Source organism: Nelusetta ayraudi, unplaced genomic scaffold (genome assembly GCF_046127955.1).
Source record: "Nelusetta ayraudi isolate G7.1 ecotype Tasmania unplaced genomic scaffold, CSIRO-AGI_Nayr_v1 ptg000016l, whole genome shotgun sequence".
Classification (NCBI taxonomy): Eukaryota; Metazoa; Chordata; class Actinopteri; order Tetraodontiformes; family Monacanthidae; genus Nelusetta; species Nelusetta ayraudi.
Window position 1 is genome coordinate 1,092,225 of NW_027466066.1, and position 27,651 is coordinate 1,119,875.

The 27,651-nt window shown below is 45.3% G+C and overlaps 1 protein-coding gene across 1 annotated transcript; it reads left to right on the top strand.

The window, feature by feature from the left end:
• The first annotated feature begins 23,800 nt into the window (after window positions 1-23,800).
• On the top strand, window positions 23,801-27,651 carry LOC142886644 (scavenger receptor cysteine-rich type 1 protein M130-like). Its single transcript, XM_076023690.1, has 5 exons — window positions 23,801-24,169; window positions 24,279-24,314; window positions 24,391-24,684; window positions 25,640-25,762; window positions 25,858-27,651. The coding sequence occupies exons 1-5, from the start codon at window positions 24,127-24,129 to the stop codon at window positions 26,205-26,207; spliced, it is 846 nt and encodes a 281-aa protein (XP_075879805.1). The 5' UTR covers window positions 23,801-24,126; the 3' UTR covers window positions 26,208-27,651.

A 27,651-nucleotide genomic window follows, 5' to 3' on the forward strand; every position in this document is an offset into this window, starting at 1 on the left:
GACGTGGCCTCATTGCGATTAATTGTCCAAACAACTTTCCACAGATCTCCAGAAAACAGCGGAGCCGGCTCAGCTTCGTCTTTCTGCAGAAAAGCTTACATTTTGTGTAACGTTCAGTGGTTGGGATGGGATGTAAACCAGGCAGCTTGGCGTCCTCTCAGTGGGAGGAACTAGAATCAAGCAAGCAGATGGAATAAAGATGGGTTTTTCTCACAACAATTCATAACAGTCAAATCACTGAAACTAACCTTACCTTAAAAAAAAACCTTCACTTCTTAACCAGTTTGTCTGAACTGTTGGCCACAATCACTGAAAGACATTCACTTTGTTTACCTCTACTCTCTGTTACCCCACTCTTCCACTTTCATTCACACACACGTGCCCTACTGACAATGGCTTCTCTGTAAAAAAAAAAAAAAAAAGCCTGCCAAAGACACCACTGAGTTCGACACTCACACTTGATCCTCCATCTGCTCTTTCTCTCTCGTTCTCGCTCTCTAAATTCAACCCAATTCAATCAGCTTCATTGGCACAATAAACATACAATGCCAAAGCAAGCGATACTTACATTCTCTCTCTCACACACACCCGCGCACACAGTGCGTCAACCTCAAAGACAAACCAATTGACAGACAGGCAAACACACGCAGACGCAACAACAATAATTTTTTTTGCACAGGTGGCTGAGCTTGTGGGGTTGTGGTTTTTTCTTTCTTTTTTCAGCTCGATGAGTACAGACAGAATAGGAAGGTGTGAAGAAGGGACAGCAGAGTGTTGTGAAGAGTCTTGCGCATTAATCGACGAGCACGTTAAGCAACTCAATTTGTGCACTTTGTCGGGGAGTAGAATAGTTTTGAAGTGAACCCGGTCACCTTTTACTTGCCCCAGAGGTTTGCTGTCTTGTTGTCGAGCAGGAGTTCAGCTAGTAGGGTTTTAGACGCAGCCCTAGTTATGGGAGTGATCTGTTTTACATTATCATAGTGTGGTTTATGGTAAGGTTTCAAATGCGCCGTCGAAACATAACTTTGCACTTTACAAGGTCATGCTCCGAGGCCGTAATGCGGAGCAGTTGAGTCAATCCGCCATTCCAGCCCTACATCTGCCGGTGGTCGGGGGAGGCGGGCGGATACGGGGAGCAGCACCCCACCAAAGTGGAAGTACAGCAGGGGCTGTGGACTGAATAGAGGCTAAAGGTCAAGATTTGGGTGGGCTGGGGGAAACACGCCCAAAGACGACATGAGTTAAGAACAATATTATGATCAGCCCAAGTTGCGGCCATCCCCGAAGTGAGACGTGGATCCGAGCTGGTGTCGGAGCCGGACGCTGTTTCCACTTGCTGTCTTCAGAAAGTCAAGGACGCCCCTCTCGGAGAGTCATTTTCTCAAAAGTGAAGCTGTACAGGCACTGAAGCCCTGCAGGGAGCACACAATGGAGCAAGCTAGCCTTGTACTTGATGCTTGACAGGCTGCTTTAGACGCATTAACTCAGCCCCTCGAGCTCAAGAGGGCTTTTACCACTTTACCAAAGCTTAAGTCGCGTGCATATGAATAATAGTAATAAAGACCTGAAAACAGGCAGAACTTGGACTTTGTCATGACGGTCTGACTGACGCTTTAACTGACAATGAATCAATTTACTTTAAATTTGAGCACAAACTGGTTGTTGCAAAGGGCCCAAAAGACTGATCAGGCATGAATGAAATGTACAAATTACATTTACAAAAAAACACATTTAAAAATCTAACACGAAACAGAAGATAAGAAGCTGAGTCTGTGGTGGACTATTGATTGAATTCATTTGCCGCATACACGGTTGAGGGGTTTGGGCGACAGGTGACAGCTTCTCCGGCAACCAGCGAGTGGCGAGCATTTGGGAGAAAAGGGTGTGAATGGAGAAGTGTGAAGGGCAGAGGAGTGTAAAGGATGGATGTAGGGCAGGGGAGGGCGGGAGGGGTTGTGTCTGGGTCCCATTATTTACACTTAAAAAGTAGGTGCAAACCGCTGGGGCAGACTGTTTGCCTGGCGCGGCTGGCTGACCGCACCAGTCGGTCGGCGTCGAGACACAGTGAAAGTTTCACCGTGGACATTATGTCACTGCTCAGCATCGCTTCTAGCTTTTCTTTTCTTTTTCTTTTTTCTTTCTAAGTGGTCTCTGAGGGGTGATTTAATGAAACACATCCCTGTGACCCAGGTTTTCCCCTTACACCACCATTACGAAAGAGTTTTATGAAAGATTTTTCACGCTCGGCTCAAGTTTGTTCAAATCCGACCATGTCATGTAATACCTGTGCAAAACAAACTCTCAAATCCAAATTCCATAATTCCGATGATTACAAAAGTATATGCCAGTGGTATACACCACTATTATATACGAGTGGTGTATTTTAAACAATGCAACTGAAATTATATATTCAGTGTTTTTAGACCATTAGTAAAATCCCATGTGTCTATACATTTAACAATACGACAGAGCTAAAATTGCTCAGAGGAACCAAAGCTAAGAACTCTGAGTGTTTTGTGTCTAGACATTGATGTGACGTGCCCACGGCTCCTGCGAGACACATAAAGGTTGTAGAGGGTCAAGATCCGATCAGTCGCTCGAACCTGGACTTTATGAAGGTGGACGTCTGGAACGAAAGAGGCGTTAAAGTGCAAAAATAACGACCATGTAATATTAGAAGATGCCCTGTGGACTAGCCAGTCCAGGGGCCGGGTTTGGTTTATGGCCACAGAGAACACTGTTACACATTAGTTTGGCCTGACGTTGTGGTGTAACCCAGACAGGGTTGGTGGTCTGATTGTGGTGCTTGATTGTGCGAGACTGAGTGTGTTTGTTTGTGGGTTCTTCTTGATCTCAAGGTTGTTCAGAGTAGGAATCAGCCCAGGGCTGTCACATCACAATCCTAACACTCTGACCACCACCACCCAAACTACTACTACCACTACCACTACTATGACTTCCTCAACAAGCAACGATAATATTTGACAACTGAAGTTGCTAAAAACTAAAGACAATAACGTTTAATTGCGAAAATTTGTATTTGGGTAATATCTTTTCTGAAACGTGCAACATTAAAGACGAAAAAACTACTGACTACTATTGGCAGCCAGTAAGAAATCTGTCACGAGGAAATGGTTGAAAGGAGAACCACCCACCATTGATGATTGGATTGACATTGTGTACGAAATACATGTTATGGAGAAGATATCTTAGTCCCTCAAAGTTGAAAAAGAAAAGCTCTACTGGATCTGGTCCAAATGGACTGAGTACGTAAAACCAGTTAGATCTGATTTCATATGAATGTGCCTGTGTCTTGTATGGACCTGTCCTCCTTTCTTATGCGATATTTGGATGTTCTGAGCTGGTTCGCTCCCCAGTTCTGTTCTGTTTTGTTATCATTATTGTTTTCAACTAAAACAAGCGATAGTCCGGAAAGAAAAACAGAAAAGTAACTGCCAAAACAATAGATATTAAGAAACCAACAATGCTGCAGCGCTACAGAGTTGTGTGTTTCTCATTGGTTTAAAGGATTTCAGTTGGCGTATCCTGCGGCATTACAACACGTGCGCTTGTACTACTGTCGACTCTTTAAGATGCCGTCTGTGGGCTTGTTGCTTTTAAGACGTTCCTATGTCTTTTTAATGGCGCTACGCGAGGCCGGGGAAGATGTACATTTCCTGGTACTTGCAGTCCAGGCTTGTGGTCGTTACGGCCTGCTGCTGTCAGCATTACAAGCTGCTCGCGGTCCGCGCCGTGTCTTAATGTGGAAAAGTGTGCGGTTTGCTACCGTTTTTTGCGCCGCGGCAAACAAGCTGCTGCCCTTAAGCCTGCTGCCTCCGCTGGTCTTTTCTCACCATTTCCCTTGATTGCTTTTTTCGTTTAAACGCGTCTTCTTTTTTTTTCCTCACAAGATTTTGAGCCGCTGCTTGAACAAACAATAGCCGCGAGGACTAATCGAGCGCTCCGCTAGACTGGAAAATCAGAGCTCCTCACTGACTACATCATCAGAAAAGCTGCACTCTTTAAAAAAAACAAACATTGATTATAAACTTTTAAAGTTTTTTTTTTAGCTGCTTTTGTGTTGTTTTTGTCTCATTACCGGCAGTATTTCGCCACAATTGCCTGGCTGTGTGTCGTTTTTGTGCTTTTGCATGCAAGGCACCACGCAGCGTGCTGTTATATGCAGTTACAGGCTAACAATGCTAATGACAGGTGTGTCCATTGGGCTTTTCAAGACTTACGACACTGTCATCTTTAAATCGATGCCAGTCCCGGCTCGGAAGTGCAGACTTGTAAGTGGAACACTTGCGTAGTAGCTGTTGGCGCTGAGCCTTGGATGTGCAATTGCACAAATTGTCCTCCTCCAGCTCTCACCTGCCTGATCTGTCTTTTCCAGTTTTGTTGATTTTGGACTGGAACATCAGAAATTGGAGGTTGCGCAAAAAAAAAAAGAAAGGAGGTGAGAATAGAGTTGCGCGGGAAGTCGGAGGGTGAAAGGCAAGCGGGGCTGAGGAAGGCAGCCGAGATCAAAGCAGATCCTCCTGATGGAGACGCTGATAGTAACTGTCTCTCCTCCATTATTCATCAGACAGCTGTGCTGTAAGTAGGTTACACTTTTCAGAGGGAAGGAGAGAGATGAGCGGGGTGAGGGTTGGGGGGAGAGACGGGGATATAGATAGGCTGGAACTGATGGGGTTCTGGAGGGGTGGGGGGCAATAAAGCGAACAAAGTTGACGGACAAGGCAGGATGGAGGGACGAGTGGTATGGTGAGAGAGAGAAAGAAAGAGAGAGAGAGAGTGAAAGATGGACAGACAAACACGGTTAAAAATAGCGAAGGAGAGGAAAGGAGGGGAAAAAGGCAAACAGGCATCATTTGTCAGCACTGTTTTTTTTCTGCTAGCCTTGCGGGGGGGAAGAGAGAAAAAAAAACAGAGGACACACACACACGCCAGCGCTAAGGCACATATGTGGCTGGCATGACTCATAAATTACACGGCAGACTTGATCACGCAATGTGTTGAAGAACGCTGTACAGTACGCAGCCATGTGCCGCGCTCCGCTAATAGCAACGTGGGCGAACGCCGCGCGGGCTCTCCACATTCCTGGCGTATCTGCAGGGCCACCGGGTTCGTCTCCAGGAGGACCAAGCAGGAAGATCCTTGACCGTAGAGGAGGTTTTCATTCGCGAACCTCGAGGAAAGCAATGGGAGGTTCTTGGTCTTGGACGGCGGCTAGCATGTTTCAAAACAAAATCAAATCGGTTTCAGGGATTGTAAGTTCTTGGATATCCGTTGGTATTGGTTTTAAGGAAACCCATTCACTGGGAGCAGCGAAGCGGCCGTGCTCTTCCTGTCGGGCCAGTGAAGCATTACGTTGTTAGAGCCGCTCCAGCAAGGCTCAATTTGTTAATTAAGCCTTTAGGAAGTCGGTGGCAGGAAGTGTTTTCACTGCTGAGTCTCTCGTTAGAATGCCATGATTTTTTTTCTTTTCCCCCTCCTCAATAAATAAAGCCATTTTAACCTTATTCGCTTTCCCCAAAGCAATCCACAATCAATAGGGGTTTCTCTCCAATCCCAGAATTACACCTCACCTTTTTTTTTGTATCTTTATTGTACCTCTGAATGACCAACATCCCAACATGTTCATTTCAGGCGTGCAGCTTTTGAACTCGGCGGCTTTCGCATCTTTCAGGTCTTTTTTTTTTTTTTTTTTTGATTTTCTTTATGGATGCGTTGGAGTCACTCTGCACTGGCAACATGAAAGCACTCACTTCAGAGGATTGCATGTGTGTGTGTGTGTGTGTGTGTGTGCGCGACATATGTGCCACAACTTAAAGCCTCATGCGCGCATATGCTTGAGTGTGCCTGCCTGTGCGATTGTAGAAATGAAATGAAAAGCTGCATTGAAAAAAAGGGGGAAAAAAAAAAATCTGTACGAATGTTTAGCATTGCGTGCTATGTGCATGTTCGAGCCGGTGGAGTGATGCAGGTTTATGTGTTTATGCATGTGTATGTTTATATATAGCACGCCGCGGTGCTCCTCTGATGTGTGTGTGTGTGTGTGTGTGTTAGTGTGTGTGTTTGTGTGTGTGTGTGTGTTCTCTGCCCTGGCGGTGGATATTCCTTTGTACTCGTTATTTACGGGTCAGCGAGAAGCAAATCCCACGTGCGAGAAGTGAAACATGAAACAGGAACACGGTTGAGCCTAAATTTTTAATGACATGAATGCGTAATACATATGGACTCACTGTATGTACAAGATGTACAATTTTAAAAAATACGGACAAGAGAGGGAATAACAGAGCGAGTAATAGCACGGCGTTGGACGGAATAGTGACAGTAAAATAATTATAATGAATGATAATCAGTTTCCACGGTGGTGGCGGATTTTTATTGGCAGTTCAAGTTGTCAGGCCACAAGGTCAATTTTAATTGCGTTCAACTCATCCATGAATTGATCATTTGACACGCTCATTTAGAGATTTCTTCAATCGGAATTAACCACAAACAGTCATCATTATCTCAGTTTGGATATTCATTTGTTTAATGTTGATTCAGGTCTATTTTATTATTTCTTTATTTTTACACCCGAGAGATGGTGTTGAATAAAGATTATCTCAATCTGCGCTGGCAGATGGAAAAAATGCGTCCAACCCCATCTGCAGCACCGCACGCGCGGTGGCGACTTTGAAAAGTGTGCAACGTGTTTCCGTGTCATCGCGTCTGAGCAACCAGACTATAATTCTTCTTAACCGGCAATCGAGCAACATATGAACACTGTTCTAGTTTCTAACGGCGTGACTGCTGCCCCCTTCTTAATCATCTTTGGTTAATCTTTCTTACGTAAGGGCCGAATGGCACCCGGTGAGGCAATTTTCGCCACCAGCAGTTGCAATTATTAAGGAGCCAAATTTAAAAAAAAAAAACCAACAGATTTTCAAGTAGACTCACAGCTGGGATTGGTGGTGACTCTGAAGGCAGGAGAAGCAGTAATGAGAAATGGATGGACGGAAAAACACTCGACAGTTTTGCCCATGTGTTTGAAAAAATAAAGTTGCGAAGAAAGTTTGCAGGTTTCCAAAACCCTAAGGCTGTGTGTCTGAGCATGAGCCAAACCCACTGACCACTGTAATGACAATTATAATTTACCTTTGAGTCATTTTAACCTGTGCTGCCGCTTCTTGGTTGTGTCATCTTGCTGTGCTGCTACTGAACCTGATGTAACTTTGACCTTTTAGTCAAAAAAGTTTGAGGCCACTGAGAATCTGGACTGTTATAGTGTTAGCATATATGGTACACTACAGTATATATGCTACTGAAAAGCATTGAAACTCTCTATACCCTGGTACTGCTATGTCTCATACTGAAGGACCTTTTTTGCAACATATTAGCTCGTATTAAAATTTGGTTGTGTATTATCAGTTTCAATACGTTAAAGCATATTCTATTATTTATGCCTTTTTTTTCAATTTAAAATTTACATGTTCTTGTTTAAAAAAAAAAAAAAAGCCCCCCCAAAAAAAGCTCTTGACTCATTGAAAGCACGTACCTGCATTTTTATCACATTGTCAGAGACTTTATAGCAGACTTAAACATTCTAAGGGACATCATGTCCCCGAACACAGACCTTCATTCTTATCTACACGGGCCCTTTAAGCCACGATAAACAAATGGACGTGAAACCGGTGCAACTACAGGGTTGTGCAGAGTGGAGTGAGCAATGCAGCTTCACTCATACCCGGGGCTACGGAGACAGCAAATATAGAAAGGGGGCAGGAAAAAAAAGAAAAAAAAAAAACGCTTTTATACAACGGAGAGCAGCAGGGCTCTCCGTGACCCCATTACTACAGTAGGTTGTGTGGCCCTGTGTGTGCTTGCGCGCGCGTGTGCGTGTGTATTGTGGGAACACAAAATTTTTGCACGCACGGTGACAAAACTGGGGGGACTTCCCGCGGCGTAAATCACTTAATTGTTAGTCCAGGTTTGGAGGAGGTTGGCGAGACTTGGCCGGACTGGGCGAGCGCGACAGACATACACACACAGTGGCCGGCGAGTCAAACGACGCCTTTGTGTCCGCACGGAGCAGCCAAACGAGGTTATTCCTCCGCCGTCTCAGCACCCCTGAGGTGTTCGTGCTGCCGTCTCTCTGTTTGCTTTTTTTTTTTTTTTTGTCCTCCCCTCAGCTGATTTTTATATTGAGTCAAAGACGTCCCGTGACAATCGAGCCCCTGTGTGCGCCGACACAACACTCGTGTGTCCCTTGGCTCCCGCTCCTGCACATGACGAACGGTGCCGCGTCTGAGCCGCCTCGCCCGTCACTGCCGGCCTCTGTGTAGGTCTCTGGCTCGGGGTGGGGGCGGGGGAGGTTGTCAGGGGAGGATGTAGGGGAATCCCGCCGTGTCACAGCTCCCCCATTGTTTTATTCCCCATCTGCTCCAGGCGTCCAGCTTCCCCTCGCGCAACCCCCTTCCCCCCCGGCCCTTATCTCCATCTATACCTCCCTGCAAGACCGCCTTCGCTTCCTCCACCTCCTGCCTCCTTCTTCTCCTTTCTCCTTTTTTAAAAAAAAAATATTCCAGGCAAGTGTTGTCTAGGTAAAGACACAACGCCCAGCTGCTTGACACTTGTTTATCATCATTGGGGTTGAAGTTTCGTAGCTTGAACTGAACTTCAACTAGTGCGCTGGTGAATGCACAACAGACAGCAGATCAATTTTAAAACATGCCGCTGTGTGTTAGTACTATTTTTAGGCCGGCCAGTCAAAAAGTCCATAGATGTCCAGAAATCAAGGATAGTTAGCCCTCTTTTTGCTGCCTCCTGCCAAAGACTCAGTTTTAAAAACAAATGCTTGCCTCGGGGCGTTGAGATGCCAGTGTCCAGTGTGACATCACAGGGGGCGTCACAATGGCTGGAGAGACATTGTTGTCGGAAAACGTTGGTGAAACAAAATGTTTCGTCATATTGGATCCTCAACATTTCACTTAGAATTCACTTACAACTGCTAATTTGTTTGGGAGCCTTTCATTGAAGTGTCCCATCGATATAACTGTGGAGATATTTTGACAGGGAGGGTGTAGGTTCCCACTTGAATGTTGAGGTCCCAGGGTTTGCCTATCCACGTGCATCGGGCTAACAATCAAAGCTAACCGCTAACAGCCGTCACTTCCGGTCCATAAGAAGCAACGCAAGCGCTCGTCAGCAGCAGCTCTCCTCAGCAAGGAGATTTAAAACCGAGGCGTCTTTCCAATAAGTCCCTGCGAGGAGATTGCACTTCCTCTGCCTTCCACTCACGCCTACAACAGGATATCCTGTGGCATCGGCCCGCATGTGCCTTGTGAAGTCATCAAAGGACGTCGTCTACGCCTCAAACCTTCGGGCAGCGCTTCGGGCAGATCCTCGGTGGTTCCCCTATTTGAGGATCAGCGGCCAGGCATGCGCAGCCCCCCCCCCCCCCAACTCGCAGGAAAATTGACATTAAAAGAGTGGGGGTGAGGGGGAAGCAGGCGCGTAACTTGAATTGTGACCCACTGGCTGATGACGGCAGCGCGCTAAAAGCCCACCAAGGTGATTATCCAGGGTAAAGGCCCCCGGAGGACACATAAAAGCCCACAGCTGAGTGTGCGGTCGGCTGCGCGATAGTGTGCGCGGCTACCTCTGACATGAGCCAATTATTCTGTCGTCTGTATCAGGAGAGAGAAGACGAAAGAGAGACAATATTAAGAAGAAGAAAAAAACCCAACAATTTTCCACCGAAAGTTCCAACACACTTTCATTTCCAGGAATTTGTTTGAAAGAATTACCGCCAGTCCGCGTGGTTTTGCGTCGAAGTTCTGGAAAACGTATTCAAATCAGCGCGGGCGTCCCGCTTGTTAGCGGCTGTTGTGGTCCTTCGGCTTCTCGTAATCCCCGCTTAAGTTTCTTCAGGCGTTCGCAAATCTTTTTCGACGTGGAAACAAATTGAACTCGAGGTTGTTTTTCAGTGGCCGACTGAAAGTCCCGCTGGATTTTGTCGTTGTCGAAGTCAGGGACAGTCAAAACCGCCTGGGCCATCGTCGGCGCAGACCAGTGTCTGGGACGAGTTATGTAATGTATTGGCCAAATAAAGATAAATGTAATCAGTTATATTACTGGAAAAAATGTGCAATTAAATTCCAGTTGGAATTATTCACGATTTCAATTTTAATTACGTCTCACAAATGTTTACAAAAAAGGCTGGACTTTATGTTTGGTGATTTTATTTTTGTGGCTTAGCACGGTTCTCTCGTGCACAGTCTTGGCATGAGCACTTTCTGTTTCTGTTTCCTTCCACAGACAAAATTTTGATCCTATTCTGATGTACTCTCCTGTCAAAAATCACCAAATAGAGATTACACAACACACACATACATTTGTGCAAAAAATGTAGACAGTTGCATTTTAAAGGCGGTTCATTGAGCCCTAAATTAAATGTGAAAGGTTGTCTTCGCAGCCAAGTCTTTGCAAAAATGTGATTTATTTTATTGATTTAATAGATATGACGTAATGGTGCGCTGATGCTGTACCTCAGAATGATCTCACAGTAAAAAGATGGCATTGTTTTGAGTGCTGCTGGAAGCTTGACACTGTCAGTTCTAAAGGGTTGAGAACATTTATGCAAAATTTGGAAAAGTAAACAGAATGTACTTGCACTTGGAAAGTAATCTCCCCGACTCTGGTGTAGTGGAACGCCTGCCTCTCGGCCCCAAAACGAGCCTGCTGCTGCTGCTGCTGTTGATGCTTGTCTCCTCTGGGTCGGCCTCGCACATGCTGAGAACCGGCCGACATGGAAGGAGTTCAAAGCTGCGGAGGGAAGAGAGCTAATGTAACCGCGACCCGAAAACACGTCGTCAGCTGCAGGAGTCCGTGCGCTGTGTCCACGGGCCAGCGCTTTAGCGCAAGCTAACGCACACGCGGGTTGGACCACGTGAGGACTCGAGGGACTCCAAGGGATTCTGGGGTGGAAGAGAACGTTGGGTCAAAGGCTGAACTCCCTCCCTTGTTCTTCTCTTTCTCTGCTCCCCACCTTTTTTTTTCTTCTTTTTTTTCTTGCGTTACACTTGTGCATCAGTCTGTTAAATCTCTCTCATGCACGCGTTGATCAGTGCTGTTATGCAGCAGTCAGTTACATCGGTTCACCCTAGTGTGTGCTGCCATCGCCGTCCTGCAGCAACTCTGAAAAAAGGAAATGATGGGAAAGTGTTTTAATTAATTTAAAACAAATAAAGAAAAAGCGTGCAGCGTTATTAAGAAAACATAAAACAACAACAATGCAAGTGAAATCCATCAGTGAGTTAAAAACGTTTCAGTATTCACTTTAAATGACAGTCTGTTGTAGCTCTTGTCCTTAAATCTTAAAGGGATAGTTCACCCAAAACTGATATTTCAACCATTTGTGACTTCTGGAATTCAGATTTTCGCGACGCTTCCTGATCAATGCAACCATTCTGGAGATTCAAACATGGAAGACATTTCCACCAATGAACAACCGCAGTGGATGTTCATTGAGGTGGCCAGGATCCTTCACTGTAGCGTGAAGCTTTGTTTCAGGTGACATATGGGATGCCTCTGATGTTAGGTGATGAAAGTAAAGCTATATGACACAACAATGACAGCAACTACCACAGCCACTGCTTGGATTCTCAGTTTATTTTGTGTATTTTAATTGTGGTTTTTACACAGAGACTGCCTTCATTGATGCTGTCAAATGTGCGTTTGTGAGAATATGTTGATATAAATAGTCTCTGGAGCCCTGGAGAATGACTTCCTCAACTCTTCCTTTGATTCTTTATCCTTTTTAAGTTTTTGCCCAAGGACGAAGATAAGATTATGGGATCATCCATATCCACCATGTGACAGACATGTGAGGCACCCTGACACAATCACACGAGGGTGGGATTTCTGGTCAAGAAGAAGAAGAAGAAGAAGAAGAAGAAGGAAACAGAGGTGGGAGTTGTTCAGCTATGGATTGATCAACACATCTGTCAACATTTCTTAAAAGAAGGTGGGGCTCTCTTGTGTACATCTCTCTGGCTGCTTGGTTCGAGGTCACACTGGGTTGTGGGAGAAATGACAGAGTGGTTAGGACTGGATGGGTCTATCTATCTATCTATCTATCTGTATGTGTTGTGAGGTTTCTATCTGTGTTTTTTATGGTGGTCATGGTTTGCTTGAGGCGGGAACTGTGTGCCGCTCACACCTGCGCGTCATCAGCTCATCAGCAGCAGCATGAAACGCTTCAGCTTTGATTGACCCGATGTCACAGCGTTCCTGTGAACAGTTGGCAAGCCAACTTTTATTTTTTTTAAGCCTTTCTCATGTCCTGCCCTTTGATTGAATTTCTTTTTTTTTTTCTTCTCCCGCCACCTGAGTGACTTTACACGCTCCTGAGTGCGCGTGTCACCAGCTCCCAGGCTCTTTGTGCCGGCCTCAGTGGCCTCACCTGTCATCACTCCGAACACCACCTATACCTCCTCAGTAAGACCCGTCATTTTCCCCCCCTCCCTTGCTCTCCCTCGACCTGTCGTTTGCTTCTGCCAAAGAACAGAATGAAAAAATAATAACTGAACCAAAATGACGAACAAACAATAAAACACAGACTGGAACCAGCCTGCTAGCTGGTGGCTAAAACAAACTCTTACAGCGATTATGTGGCGTTGTGTAGTTTACTAGTTCACTGCTTACTTTTATCATCCGAAAAATAACATTGTCAACAGGCCATTTATTCATGCAGACAAAGGTCGCAGTCACTGCACTTATCAGTTAAGTCTGAAATATAAATCAATTTTAATTCATTAAAAAAAGATGAAACCTCAAGTACTTGTATTAGTGAAAGTCCCTTAACAGTAACCCTTGTGAATACTGAGTCAAGGTTAAGTCAACACGTCTTAAATCTTCTTCAGCCGCCCAAATTGCAACTTAAGCCTGACTGGGCTGAAGTCATGTGAACTCAGCGCCCACCTCTGGTTCCCAGTGTTGGTAGGGTTAGGGCCGGATTGCCCGGGTGATTAAAAAAGAAGAGAAAAATAGTGAAACAATGTGAAACTGTTATGCTGTGCTTAAAAGAATGCTGTTGAATACTTTTAGGTGCAATAATATTACTTTGCATTACTTTGCGTGTATGTTGGTACATTCAAATGTGGATGTATAAGAATGAGATACATAGTTTACAGGCCACATATTCAGTGCTCCAGCAGTGGAAGTTGGATAGATGAATTACATTTTCTCCCACAGAAACCTCTCAGAATGGCATCGGAATGGCATCTAAATGGACTAGTACCTGTTTATTCTTCCATGTATGATAAAAGATAAATAAATAAATCATCTAGCTTACTGTATCCTTTCATGACAAAACTTCCACCAAATGTGGATTTTGCAGAAGCAGTTTCCGAGTCGATGGACAAACACTGCAACCACCAAGCACATGCCAGATTAAATATTTGATAGATTCATTGGATTAATTCGTCGTTATACATCAATCTGGCAAAGAGGCCATAGAAAATCAGACTTCATCTCTGCTGCTTCATCGACTTGGTAACGGTCCAAGGCTGCCGACCGCTTTGAGAGACTGGCCGCTGGAGTGTTTACCTCAGTGTCAGTCAGGGTTGAGAGGAGCCTCGGCTGCTGCTCTCCTGTTAATGAGCAAATGTTGTCTTTCATTGCGGCATCCACACTGAGGCTGCTGTTGTTTGCGGCAGAGACTCTGACAGGCTCACCGAGGGAGGCTGACCGTCCCTGTTTCACCCACTTTGACAGAAAATGATCCAGCCTGGAGTTTTTAAAGGTGGCGCTCAGGCTGGACCGGTTGCATTTCAACGCACGTTTAATATGTGGGAATCAGCGACGCGGCGAAACCAATCCGAACCATCTGACCTTCACTCTCTCCGTCTTTGCTTTCCTTGTCGCCACCCGCCTCCGCCATGCTGCTGCTTCTCCTTCCTCCTTCTTTCCATCCCTCCCTAATGAGTCTTTGTGAGGGACAGTAGCCTTTTAGCTGGGAGAGGAGTTAATGGCTTTGCTTGATGGCTGCTGCTAATGTCTTCGAGCTAATGGCCTCGGCCTCAGCTGATGATAACCGTGAACTAATAGCACAAATGACAGATCGCCCACTGCTTTCAGATTCATGCTATGTATCGGCGATGGATGGATCGTCTCAGGGGGGCAACTGGGAAGCCAAGTCGCCCCCCAGAATACAGCGATAATACCCAGGGCAGCCATCCTGAATTGGAATTAAACATGAAGGCGATGTCTACTGGTAAAGTGTGCAAAACGTGCTTTGATAGCAGCGGGTTTGCCTCACCAGCTAGCATTGTTGTTTGAAATCAAACAATTGCCTCAGCTGTTTTCCTCTCACACAGTTCAGTGCAGGTTAAAATACAAAAAGAGAGGATGAAGAACATTCAAGATTTCTTTGCATGAAAACAGAGATGAATTAGCAGCAAGCACCGAGTAACGGAATTCAGACTGATTGAAACGGATGAGTAAAATAAAATTGAAAGGTAATTAAAAGCTAACGCTAAAAAATATATTAAAATATGCTGAAGTTGTAGCGTAGCAACAAAACATGGCCGGAGCGCAGCATGTCATAGTGCTTGTCAGAGTGCATCGTTGTCGCTCTTGGCAGCACAGAGGATAAAGTGCTGATGCTGTTCAGCTCAGTATAGGTGAAGTCAGGACAAGCTGCAGCGAAGTGGATTAAAGTGCCAAAAGTGCTGCGGTGGACTGGGATCCTCACGAAGAATTCAAACTCGTCTTAACTGGAATAAAAGCGACTAACAACACGTGCACGTTTTCACCTTTTTTTTTTTTTTTAATTTCGGTGTCTTTTATAGTCAGTTGTACATATGCAAAGATGTGAGCGCTCTCTTTGGTGGTTTCTAGTGCAAATCATTTCAGCGTTTACCGCAATTAAAAAAAAAATCAATTTCATGCTGATGTGCACAGCCTTTGAAATAAACAGAGGTAAACAGACGGCCAAGTTATTTTTGGATGGTGAAGCAGAGCTGCTCCACTGGCTCCCAGGGTGAAGAACATCCAAATAGGTATTAAATGAGAATTTGAAATATATATATTTTTTTATCATATGTAAATTTTATTTTGATAATATCTACTTGAATTTCCTCAAACTTTAACTAGTATTCAAAACTGAAAAAAAATGTTTTCCATTTTAAATCAGTGACTCCTGTGTCTCTTGACCCTACAGTCCTTTCATGGAACAAAGTACACGCTCTTTTCCTAACAAGCTGATTTTTTTTCTTTTAAATGTGAAGACTCTGCAGATAAAGGCCCCACTGCCCCCCGCCCTCCCCCCCTCTATGTTTCTACACCTTGACAGCCCTGAAGACATTCCGGTGAGCGATGCCCAAATAGAATTGCCTCCAGCACGCGAGATACCGAGAACATTAGAGCTAATTGTTCCCAAGTCCTGCGAAAGTGCTTCTCGGAATCTTTCTTCACTTTGATGAGCCATCTGTCCATGGACGAGGCACCTTTTTTTTTTTGAAAGTAGAGGAGGTGTAAAACACACCTGGCACACAGCGAGGAAGGAGCAACCTCTCGCCAGGACGGGACCACTCCCTCCCCTCCGTCTTGAGCCGCTAGCTGAAGGTCACTCGGCGGCGGGGCGAGGACGAGTGGAGGCCAGGGCACGGCGATGGAGAGCCCTGAGCGTCCCGTGGAGGCGGCGGCCACTTGATAGAGACGCGCCATTACGGTGACATAGCGTCATTAGCCAGCTCAGCTCTTTGCTGCCGGGCCCCCAATATGCGGCGCGGCAGTTAGCATTCAGTTTGCGCTAATAGGGTCGTTCCCATTCAGCTGGGATAGCGGCCATATGAACGATGGGCCACATCTATAGTCGACGGGTGTAGCGGCCGCCCAATAATTCCTCCACTCACTCCCGCATTAAATGACACTCAATCTTTGCCAGGAACGCAACCCCCGCTCCTCCATTTTCCCCCTTTGCACTAAATCACACCTCATTGTCTCTCTTACCGACCACAGCCGCTCTCTAAATCATTCCCCCCCACCCATGTTGAGAATCCTCCGGACGCCACTTTCCTGTCTTTTGTCATAAACAACATTAACTTTCTTCCCACATAGCGTCTTTTTTTCCCCCCCAAAGGCCTTTTGGACAGTAGAAACGCTGAAAATGCGAAGAGGAGAAGTTTTATTTGGTCCGTTTTGCTTCATGGCTTTGTTAAGATGCTTTCATTTTCTGTATCTTTGGCCCACAAAACATACATTTACCAAGTGGTTTTCGGTCAAAGTGCGAACAATCACTGGTGCTCGACAGCAGCGGCGGCACGAGGACGTGTGCTCAATGAATTTAAAACGCTTAAGTCGTGATTATCGTGTGCGGAGGTACAATTTTTATGGCCGTAAATGTTTAATTATACATGAGCTCAGCTTGGAAAAAAACAGATTAAAGCAATTTATATGCAAATAATGCAATCTTGGGTCACAGCGTTGCTTGGGGAGAGAGATTTAAAAAAAAAAAAAAAAATACAATAAAAAACTAATATGCTGAGTTGTGCGTCATCTCGGACAAGGCTGTGACTACAGCACAGTCATTTGACCCGAGGTGTTGAAATACTTTTCTGCGTCTACACTTCATGCCAAGGAAGAGGCCATTATTTCGGGAATAATGCAATGCTCGCATGAACGCTGCTCATAACCAGGTCAGAAAGGAAAGCACAATACTGGAAGTGAATCTTAAGTTTCCCTTTTCTGTGAGATCAAGACTTTTTTTTCTTTTAGAACCGCAGCCTGTTTGCCGGCCTGCAAATATATTCCAGTCATTTTTCAGCCAAACGTCAAAAGGAATTTCCATATAGTGCAAAGACTACAGACCATTTTATCATTTATCTTTTCACCCTGTTGGGCGAATGCTAATCCAGTAGACTGGGTTTAGCCTGGAAACAGTTGTAACTTGAATTTGAATAGGACGTACAACAAGACCTTTTACAATTTTAGCCTCAATTTTTTTATTTGTATTTTATTTTTATTTTTTTACAGGGAACTGAACAGCCAAGTGTGTAAAATGTTTGGAAATGTAATCTCTACCCACAAAAATTGCTATCTTTGCAATCAATTGCGACATAACAAGAACAACCTGTGGTGTCCTGACTTCCAGCGGTTAGTCTTGCTGATTTGATCTTAAAGGATTAGATGTTTTAAGGCCATTCTCACATTTAAAGCCCCAATCCAATGCTTGTTTATTTATTTCAACCTGGCATACCATCTGGATCTGCAATTCGTCAAAGTATTTCGTGCATCTGTCACTGGACCCAGAGAGGAAGGCGACACAGCCAACACGAAAATGGATTACAGGACGGTGATTTGACAAACGCTCTGCCAATCACAATCAAAGTTGACCAATCGGATCTGATTCTGGCAGTTGCCGCCCGGGGCTTCTTATTGGGCTTTGATGCACCTCGCTGCCCCGTGGTGAACAGTGAGGCACCACCGTGCTTCGCTCTTAATTAAAGTTTCAACAAAGCAGTTGAGAGTAGAGTGAAGCTTTCACGGCTGTTGATGAAAATCCAGCTTTAATAAAGCTGCAGACTCCACGATTATCTCTGCGGTGGCGGCGGTGGCATCAGCTGCTTTCTGAATTTCTTCTCCTTTCGCTGCGGCTTTTCTATGGCAGTGAGTCGTTGCTTCCCTGTTTCGTTACTACAGAAGGGAAACTGATTGACCGAGCGAAAATGCCTCGCCGTGGCGCTTGGCAAGATGGATGTGCAGACATCTCACAACTGAAGCCGCTTTGGCCTGCTGTCGCCGCTCTTTTCACAGGTGTGCAAACTGCTGGCCGCCGGTCGTTGGCCGTGCAAAAATCTCCTGGTTCTGGTCTCGTCCTGTGTGTCGGAAATACAGCTCGAACGGCGCTTGAGCAGAACTGGATTTCATGTCCTGGTGTGACTCCCTCCAAGCAGCCGCCGTGCTTCTTTGCCAGTGTGTGGCCCAACTGTCGCCCTGATTTCCAACGTGTCTATTTTTGCATTTGCACTCGCCCGTCCGCTGTCTGCCCGCCGTCTTTGTGCTCCCAGCCTGTTGTTGGCTCGAACACACCCTTATCACCCGCCCTGCTAATCCCCCCCTCAACTATTCATCCCCACCTCCGCCCCCTCCACTTTATGTTTTGGGTTTTTCGGCTGCTGTGGACAGAAAGCCCATTTAGACACCGTGTGTGCGTGTGTGTGTGCGTGTGTGTGTGTGTGTGTGCGTGCGCGCAAGTAAAACGGTCCTTCTGTGTCCATTTTGGGAGGCGAGGTGCATCAGAGCGTGAAGGCTAGCTGTCGGTCCGAATTACATTCAGTTGTTGGCCACTCGGAGTATGTTTTTGTGAGTGTGTGTGTGTGTGTGTGCGCATATGTGCGCGGCGCCACAGCCCCAGTGCTGTAAAACCAAAATGAAGGAATCTCTGCTTCTTCTTCTTGCTCTGCGGCTGCAGCCTCCTTAATCACCTCCGATAGACAATCGCGCTCGCACTCCCTTGCAATCCCTCCCCTGCCCCGCAACGCTTTAATGGTCTGTCGGCGTTGCACAAGATGCATGTTTAACCTTTCTGCTCTCATGCTTCACCCGGCTTAACCCACATGCACATGGTTGAGACACACTCGGCTGCCATCCTTACACCTTGCCTTTCTTCCTGTTTTTCAGTTCCGCTCCGCTCAGAACATGACCTGTTGTAACCCCTCGTGGGCATCCTGCTGAGTGTGCGTGCGCAGCGCGCGTGTGCGCGCGCGTGCATCGTCACAACTTGAGAAAGAGATCAAGATAGTGCCGGCGGGGGAGGGGGACGAAGGAAAGAACAAAGTTTTTTTTGCTCAAAGGCGGCTGTGTGTTACGGAAACATCGGGTTACATGACTGCAACCCTGACGCCGTGAGCACAGGTGGATCCTTTTACCCTCACCGTGCGCACACGGATCACCGTGTTGAGCCGCGGAAACCTTTGCTGACTGTTTGCCACACTTTGGTCTTTTATCGAAGGCAAAAAAAGTTTGAAAGGTGACCACAAATCTGATCCTGCGACATTCTTTGATCGGACTCCTCTGCGGTACGAACCTGACGTTCGTCAACGCGTCCGTTGAGGTTTTTGCCGATGAATTATCCGTAACGTCAACACAACACAGCGACAAACATGACTCCACCACCACGTGAATGGACCACTAATATTATTTACATGGAAGCTGGCCGCTCCCTCCACACAACCCTGCCAGCCTTTCATATAACAAGTGAGAACTATATGCTACATTAACTGGATCGGAGCTAACTAGCTCCTATTAATTTCAATGAAGTTGCTCACCAGACGTCTACACCGGAAAAGTCTGACATCTGCAATTGAATATTATTATTATTATTATTATTATTGTTATTATTATTATTATTGTTATTGTTATTAGAGCGTTAGCGCAGTAATGATTCATCTGAATGCATTGGCCAATTGAAACAAGCTGTGACCAAGCTCCAAATGCTTGGGCTGCACACGTACCATGCTCAGAATAAAGTTATTTTCTGGGGATTTTTTGGGACTTTTGGGAAATTAGTTTTAGAAAGATTAAAAGTCCATGGCCTAAAAATGAACAATGGAAAAGGAATAGCGAATAGAAAATTTGTATATTGCAGAAAATTGTCATTTGGGCCGAATGCGATTGATGCAGTACCTTGAGTGGCCACTAGGAAGAAATATCGCCGCGTCACTATAGTGGAAGTGCGGCTTCCAGTCATAATACATCCATGGTGAGAACGCGACCTGTTGGCAGGGAGGAAGTGTTGAAGCGACGGCTCAGGGATGCAGCCGGTCAAATCCAGCTTGTTATGGCAACAGGTTTCTGAATAATACCGTCATTCGACCTTGGCCTTGAGACATCCGAGGGACAGAGAGCGAGTGGTCAGAGATAATGACCAGACACAGGGTGCAGCCCTGCTGTCCGTGAAGCGCAGGATATTTCTTTGTTGGGGCAAAGTGCACGCTTGTTTATGAATATTTATTCCATGAAATAATCAGAAATTAACTTAATACAGTATTAAAAAAAAAGTATATTTATCAGTTTTCAGGAGCCAATACAACCTCCCCGGCTCCACATTCTGTTAAACCAGCTTTCCATAACCTGGAACGCTGCTCTCTGCCAGGGTCCTCAGATGCGGGTGACTGGGTGTGAGCACCCGGCGAGACCCTCGACTGGCAGAGAGGGGCAACAGCTAGAGCTGTGGAGCATGTAGAGCTCCAAACACGCACATCCGTCTATGACACAGCGGCGGCCGAAGATGTCGGTCACTGAGCATTAAGCTCACTCGCACGGCGCCAGCACAGTTGCAGTTTGGGCTCTGCGGGACGGACAGCGGCAAACCTCACAGTGGGGGTGCGTGGAAGGTTTGAGGAGCGGCGGGGGTGGACTGAGCTGTTGGAGAGAATGGGGGATTTGCGTGAAATGAATGATTTCAGCATGAAGCATTATTACATACAATCACTCGAGGCAAGGAGAGGCGTTTGCAATAATGTCCTGATTACAACGACAGCATTATGTAATGCATATCAATACGAGGCCATCCGTCCCACTCTCTCGCTGCTGCAGCTGCAGTCAGGGTCGCCGTGATCGCTGTATCCTACAGTGGTCCCCCCCCAACCTTTTTAGCACCACAGCCCGGCTTAACGTGAGACAATATTTTCACGGACTGGCATGAACGCGTGATCGTTGACGGTGGGTGGGGGTGGCGATCGACACTCATGTTGCTCGCTAGCTTGCTAGCTTGTGGGTTTAATCTCGCAGTAACGAATCAGATTACCGAGACAAGCGCATTGACATGCCTCAAGAGTTGAGCGTCAGATGGATGTCACGGAGAGATTCCGGTCATTTTTCAAAACAAAATTGTTCCGCGCCCCGGTACCAAATGACCCACGGACCGGCACCAGTCCGCGGCCCGGTGGTTGGGGACCACTGTCCTACACCATCCTATCGTCTTAAGCCAGTATGTCACAAGGCCGCATCTAGTCGCACCCTCAATCACAGCCACAGCTAATGTAGACGTGTTTTGAACTGTGAGAGGAACCTGGAATAGGGTTGCAAATTATCGATTCATTCATTTATCGTTGGTTGATTGTCTGATTGATGAGCGGTGATTTTTCCTGAGAACCTAAATTTCACAATGAAAAATGTGTAAGGAAGACATTATTTAACACTTCAACAATGTTAAGGATCCAATGTGACCCAGTTTTACGTTATACAGAACAGAAAAAACACTCTAAACATACATCCTGTGACTTTAAGTTGAATTCTAATGGGTCACATTTCACCTTTTTTATTATTATTTTCTTTAAAAAGGTCTAGGTATATTATGACCATCACAGTATCTACAGGTGAATTGCTATTTCCTGCCACCACACTGTTATAATGGTATTAACTACTCGTGAAAAAAATTTCAATTAATGGCGGCTAATTTGATTTAGTCGATTAAATTCGTAATCAATTAATTGATTATCGATTAATTGTTAACATCCCTAACCAGGACTCCGGAAGACCACGCACAACGAAAGGCCCCAATAAAAGTCCGGGGATAGAACCCACCACCTTACCCTTCTACACAAATTCTATCTATCCATAGCCATCTACGTCCTCAAACTAGCTACACACCGAAACAGTTCCTCAAGTCCAACTGGTCGGTAGACGCCCTGTCTTGCACGAGACATGACACATCTCGCAAAATAAAATAAAAATAAATAAATAAATAAATAAAAAATTAAAAGGTGGCTGCCTTCGATTGAGACACTGCGAGCGATTGAACGTGAACCTGCTGTTTTTGCACCATGCCCGTGAGAATGGGGAAGCCGAGCAGCGCGAGCGGGCTGGAATTGAGTGCAAGAGAGTGTCGGGAGGGTGGGCTGAGTGCACCGCAGGCTCGAGGCGGAGCTGCCACAGGGCTGCGGTGGCAGCGCTCTCACACCACTCACTTCCTCAGCCTTCTCACGCTATGAGGCTCACTGAGCTGTCACTATCGCTCAGCGTGCCCCAGACACTACGAGGCAAGCGCGCCCTCCATGTGTGTTGGGCTGCTTCCGCTTCCTCCGTCTCGTGGGAGGCTTTCGGTTATTTCGTTCGTTTCCCCCATCACAGGTGATTTTGAGGGAACCATTAAAAAAAAAAATATTTTTTTCGTGACATTTCGAGATTGTCAGGAGAATGGGTGGTGTAAAACGAAAGCTGACAACATTTGGTGTAGTTTTACTCGCGATTTCTTTGCAAGTACAATTTATATTTCTCATCTTTATATTACAAAACTAAAATAGCCAAGATGCACACAAATAATCAGCAAAGCCTTTACATATCTGTAGGATTTTTTTTTTTTTGGAAAAAGTTTATTAGACGCATTAAAGGGTTTACAAACGCAGTGCTGGGATGACCCCTAGTGGTTATAGCTCGATACTGCAGCAGTGTCGCAGGGGCGTCGCTATGATAAAGATTTCACAACGTACAAAGACGGTGTGTGTAATACACACAGATTTTAATCAAGAATATTTGATGGGTCATATTTTTGGTATTGGGAAAATGTGTGTTTTTCTCACACCCTGCAGCTGGTCGGCTTGCTTAGCTACTCTGCAGCTTCTTTTTCAAGTCTGTCTAAGGAAAAACTCTGAGGGATGATGGATGTGGATCGCATCTAAAATCTTCAAGGAACGTGTCCACAGTTGAGATTCATGTGAAGGTATGAAACGTGGTCTCTGGCTGACAGTTCCCGTGTTTTTCCTGGAAACGGCAGTCCCAAACGGCACAGAAAGTTCCTGTGTTCTCCCTCCAGAGGTTTAGCAACATGTACGGCGGGTTCCTGTTCTGCCTCAGTCGTTGGATAGACAACAAAGCCCCGGGGATCTTATTTTCATTCTAAAACCTGATTTCCATGGCCAGGACGGTTGAGTTCGGTGAAGTTTTGCATTGCTCTCTCTGTGCTGCTCCTGTCAAGCCTGGCTTCAAAAAAAAAAAAAAAAAAATGAAATAGAATAAATGAATAATAATAATAATAATAATAATAATGATAAAAAAAAGAGAGTAAAAAAAAAAAAAAAATCAATTTCTATCTTTTGCAACCTCTGCTGGAGCTTGATTGTTGATGAAGGAGGTTCGTTCAAGCGATGCAGAGGCTGCAACTGGCCTACCAGGTTGTTGAAAACCAATAAAGTAATCTACAATTTATTGACAGATAGATTTTTTCCACCATCTAGTGGTCACCAGACACCCTGTACAATGGCAAAGGAGATTATCATTGCATTTAAAAATAAATAAATAAATAAATAAATAAAAATCTCCACACAGGAAGTGACAGAAAACCCTCCTCAACAATTGAGCCTGATTGATCAAATTGTTAGGACTACAGTCTGCAAGTGCAATCACCCACATTAACCCCAAGGCCTCATTGGAAAGACTTTATCTCACTAATGGAACTAAAGCAACACATTACTTTAATTGCACCTGCATTTTTGCGTAGCTTCTTGTCTGCATTGCTGTTGTGACAATTTTTTTTTTAATAAATCTTAATTCTCACATCATTCTCCCTCAAAAATCTTTATTTGCGCGTCATTATTACTCATGGAACTTGTCAAATTGAACTCAGCAGGAGCCATGTAGCACTTTTTCACATTGACAGCAGTAAAAAAAAAGCCAAACAAACAAAAAGCCTTGGGTGGTGCCTTCTTGCAATGAGTCACCAACCAAAACATTTGGGGTGGTTTCACAGGCTTTAATAGTTGGTGAGAGGAAGCTGCAAAGGAATACGTAATGTAATACGTGTGTCGTCGCGTCTGATAAGAAGCTCACACATATATAAGTACACACAGTAGTTTTTCTGTTATCACGCCCCTCATTTGCATCCACCCGTTGTGTCGAAAAAAAACCAAAACGCATAGCGCTCAACATTTTGTGCGATTTTTTGTTGTTGTCGCGCACATATTAATAAGTCGGCGACTCTGAGTTTCAGTTCCCCATTTGAAATCACAGAGCGGATTGCAGGAAGAAGGGTCTCTGCGAGAGATGTTTCTGAGCGGCAGTCGCTACACTTTGCTGTCATGCTACCCACCCGTCATTGAGAGATGACGCCGGGGAACCTTCGCGTGAGCCATGGGGAGAACACGAGAAAGAAACCTTCACTTCTTGGCCACAGGTACAATCCGAAAAAATGTACTTTCATTTTACAGAAACAGTTTTGGATAGAACATAACTAAAAAGTCATTGTGTATATATCTTTTTTTTTTTTTTTATCATTTCCCCAGTCTGTATCTTTTGGACATCAACCTTGCTCGCTGCAGGTCAGTCTTCCTACTGATTAACCCACATACGAACGACTGTGTGAGACACTAAAATGGGATTCGGCTTTCTTTCAAGGTGTTGACATCAGACTACATGGGACCATTCGGTGCAGTGGGAGATTAGAAATCAAGCAGGGACAATTGTGGAGGAGTGTCTGCGTGGATGGCTGGGACCTGCCCACTGCTCAGGTGGTGTGCAGGGAGCTGGGCTGTGCTACGGCCCTCAGGGCCTTCAACGTGTCCGGCCGGGCAAATGAAACTGTAAGAATCGAGCTCAGCTGCCCGGAGAAGGAGAAGCCTCTTGGTGAGTGTGAACGACTGGACACAAAGAAGTGTGGACACAGTGAGGATGCCGCTGTGGAGTGTTCAGGTAAGATGTTCTTCATCATATCGCAGCATTTAGGAGGTCCAGCATTTTTACGTGGTGGGTTTTGCGTCAAGTGTTTTTTTAATTTATTTATTTTTTTTGTCTAGCGAACTGTCAGTGACCTCCACAGAAATGGTCTGTCCTGGAAACCTTTTCACAGTGACGTATGTTTTGAATACCAGCCCTGTGTGATGTCACAAAGGGAATTGCTACTTCTCCCACTTCTGTGACAGCTTTCCCAGTTGAGATTAGTAGCATCACGTTTTGGAGGAAGCTAAAGAGTTGTTGTTGTTTTTTTGCAGGAGGCTGTAAACAGAGGGATAAATCAGTTACATTCTAGAGAATTGCTGTTTCTTTTTTCGTATTTTATTGTGCAAGGTTGCTAGGACAAAAAAATTTGATGAAAATCTATAAATATACATAAAATGATGACCCTTTAATGTCTGCTATTGAATCTAAGTGTACTATAGTACCATCATTAAGCTAAGCTAAGCTTAGCTAATGATGTTAATGTTAAGCTAACGCATTTATGTTTTTCTACACAGGTGCAATATACCCATAATTAATCAAATTCTTACCAATACCGATGCTACATTTTAAGGAAATTCGTGGTAAATTGGGGTTTTATTTGGAATGACTCTTGCTTCTGCTAACCACACAATTTTATTTTTTTCCCACATGTATTTGGCAAATGTTGAAGAAATTTCTTAACTGCATTGCAAGTATTCTGGTAAACACACCGAAAAGCGATTAAGGACACGTGTGAATGTCTCACCTCCATGAGTTCGAGTTCCCCTTCAGAACTCCCTAATACGAATTTCAAATTTGAACTGAAACCAGTTTCGATCACACAAACTCCTTGGGGCCGCGGTCACATCCTCTGGTGGCGGCTCATGGCGCTGCGGCTGCAGACGTGTTTGGAAATGGCTCGGTGACGCTCGGCTCTTCTCTCCCTCAGAGCCTCTGCTGCCTCTCATCTCCTTGGCCACCGCTGGCGTCCTGCTGCTGCTGCTGCTGCTCTCCGTGGCCATCTGTCAGGTCTGCAGGAAGAGACGAGCCAAGGGTCGCGTCCCAACTCGATGTGTGTGGCCCCCGCCCTTTTCACATTCCCTCTCCCCAAAAAATACCAATCGGAACCTGTGTGTTCATGCTTCCCTTCTGTCGCTCGTGTTTCAGTTGTCTCCAGAGAGAATAATGAATACCAAAGCGACAAAGAGGAGGAGGACGACGACTACGTGAATGTTATCAACCCAGTCGATTCTGTCAAGAAGCAAAGAGGGGCAGCAAAGGTGGAGGATGGAGACGATTATGAGGAACTGGACAGCGCTGAAGATCACAGTTATGAGGAAGCAACTCCGAGACCAGGTTTCGCGCAGGCTCGACCCGTCCGCTTCCAAGCTGAGAGGAGCGAACAGGAAGAGAGCTCTTCCGACGATGAAGGCGACTATGAAAACGTGTCGCAGCCTCTCGCTGAAACCGAGGTGTGCATTTATTGGAAACAGGAAGATATTTACGAGAATCTCTGATGTGTCACAAGCCAGCAGTGGTTGGAGTTATTAATAGAGCAACATGTGATGTTCTGCTTACTAAGCTCAATGAGAAAAATACTCATGGCATCCAAAAATGAAAAATGACATCACATCCTGCCTTGTCGTTCTGCCGCTCTTTGCTAACCGGCTCGGCAGCCCAAATAGTGCATGTGAAGGCACGTGAGCCTTCCGAACCATGTGACCTTCATCCCGACGCTGGGTCAGTCAATGGCGAACGCAAGTGAAGGGACCCCCAATGCGGATACCAATGATGACCCAGCGTGACAGTATCAAGCACATCCCATGCTGCACTTATTTTACTTATTTTATATCCATTTTGTCCTTGGTGAGTGCATTGCTTTACACAATTTCAATGCACTATACATGTTACATATACTGTAGGACTGACAATAAGGCTACCTTGAACCTTGAACCTTGGAAGTTCAATGTTGTTGGACGTGCAGGGAGCCAGTTTGTTTTTGTGCACAAAACGCAGTGCGACTCTCCCCGTTAGTGGCGTGATATCACAGACAGCCAGGATGGAACGTTATCACTTAAGATGGCTATCGGCACTGTTTTGTTGCTAGTAGAAGGTACCATCAGCCTTCCGCCCCACCCACACCCCCTGGTGGTTAAATACTTGCGACTCTCCAACCTTTTCTCGGAGATGAAGAAGCCTTTTGGATTAGAGGCGAAATGTCTTCAAGGCCACAGGAACAAATCCAGTTGCCCCAACTTAACCCTTCTACTTCAAGATGACCCGGATGACTGGGAACCTTTACAGGCGTACTCCATGGCTATCGGCTTTTTGAGAGAGCTACTGAGCACTGCATGTAAACCATATAAAGGTATATGATGCCGCAAGCGCGGGAATGTCAAGGGCTGGACATGCGATAAGTACAGTTACGCCGCATAATTCCATTTGTCCATTTGTTTGTTGTACAGCTTAACTCCCACTTTCCAAAAAAAAGGGGCGGTTGCTTCTTGCTATTTATAAGGGCGGTTGGGCAACTGTCACGATGGGTGGAAGGAAGTTGAGATTCACACGGCCAACAGGCTGGACGGGCGTTGTAAACAAGAGGATGGAAAGACCTGGAAATCCACGGAGAGACAGAGACGCGATGTGACGCTCTCCCCCAGATAAAATCACACCACTAGAGTTTCACATAACATTTTTTATATTTCCTTTTATCTTACAGTGATCAGTTATTTGGTGAGATAATGCTTAATCAAGCATCCATAGAGCTAACCCGAACCCTAAGATTTGAGAGAACCATTCTACCCTTACGTATGTGTATGTAATAATTACAGTACAGTGCAGTATTTCTGTTGTGTAACAACACTTTTATTTTGTGTTCACAGTTATTTGATTGAACTGTAGCACATCTCTCGATATTCATAACAACTTTACAAATGATCCAAATAAATTATTTTGCTTTGG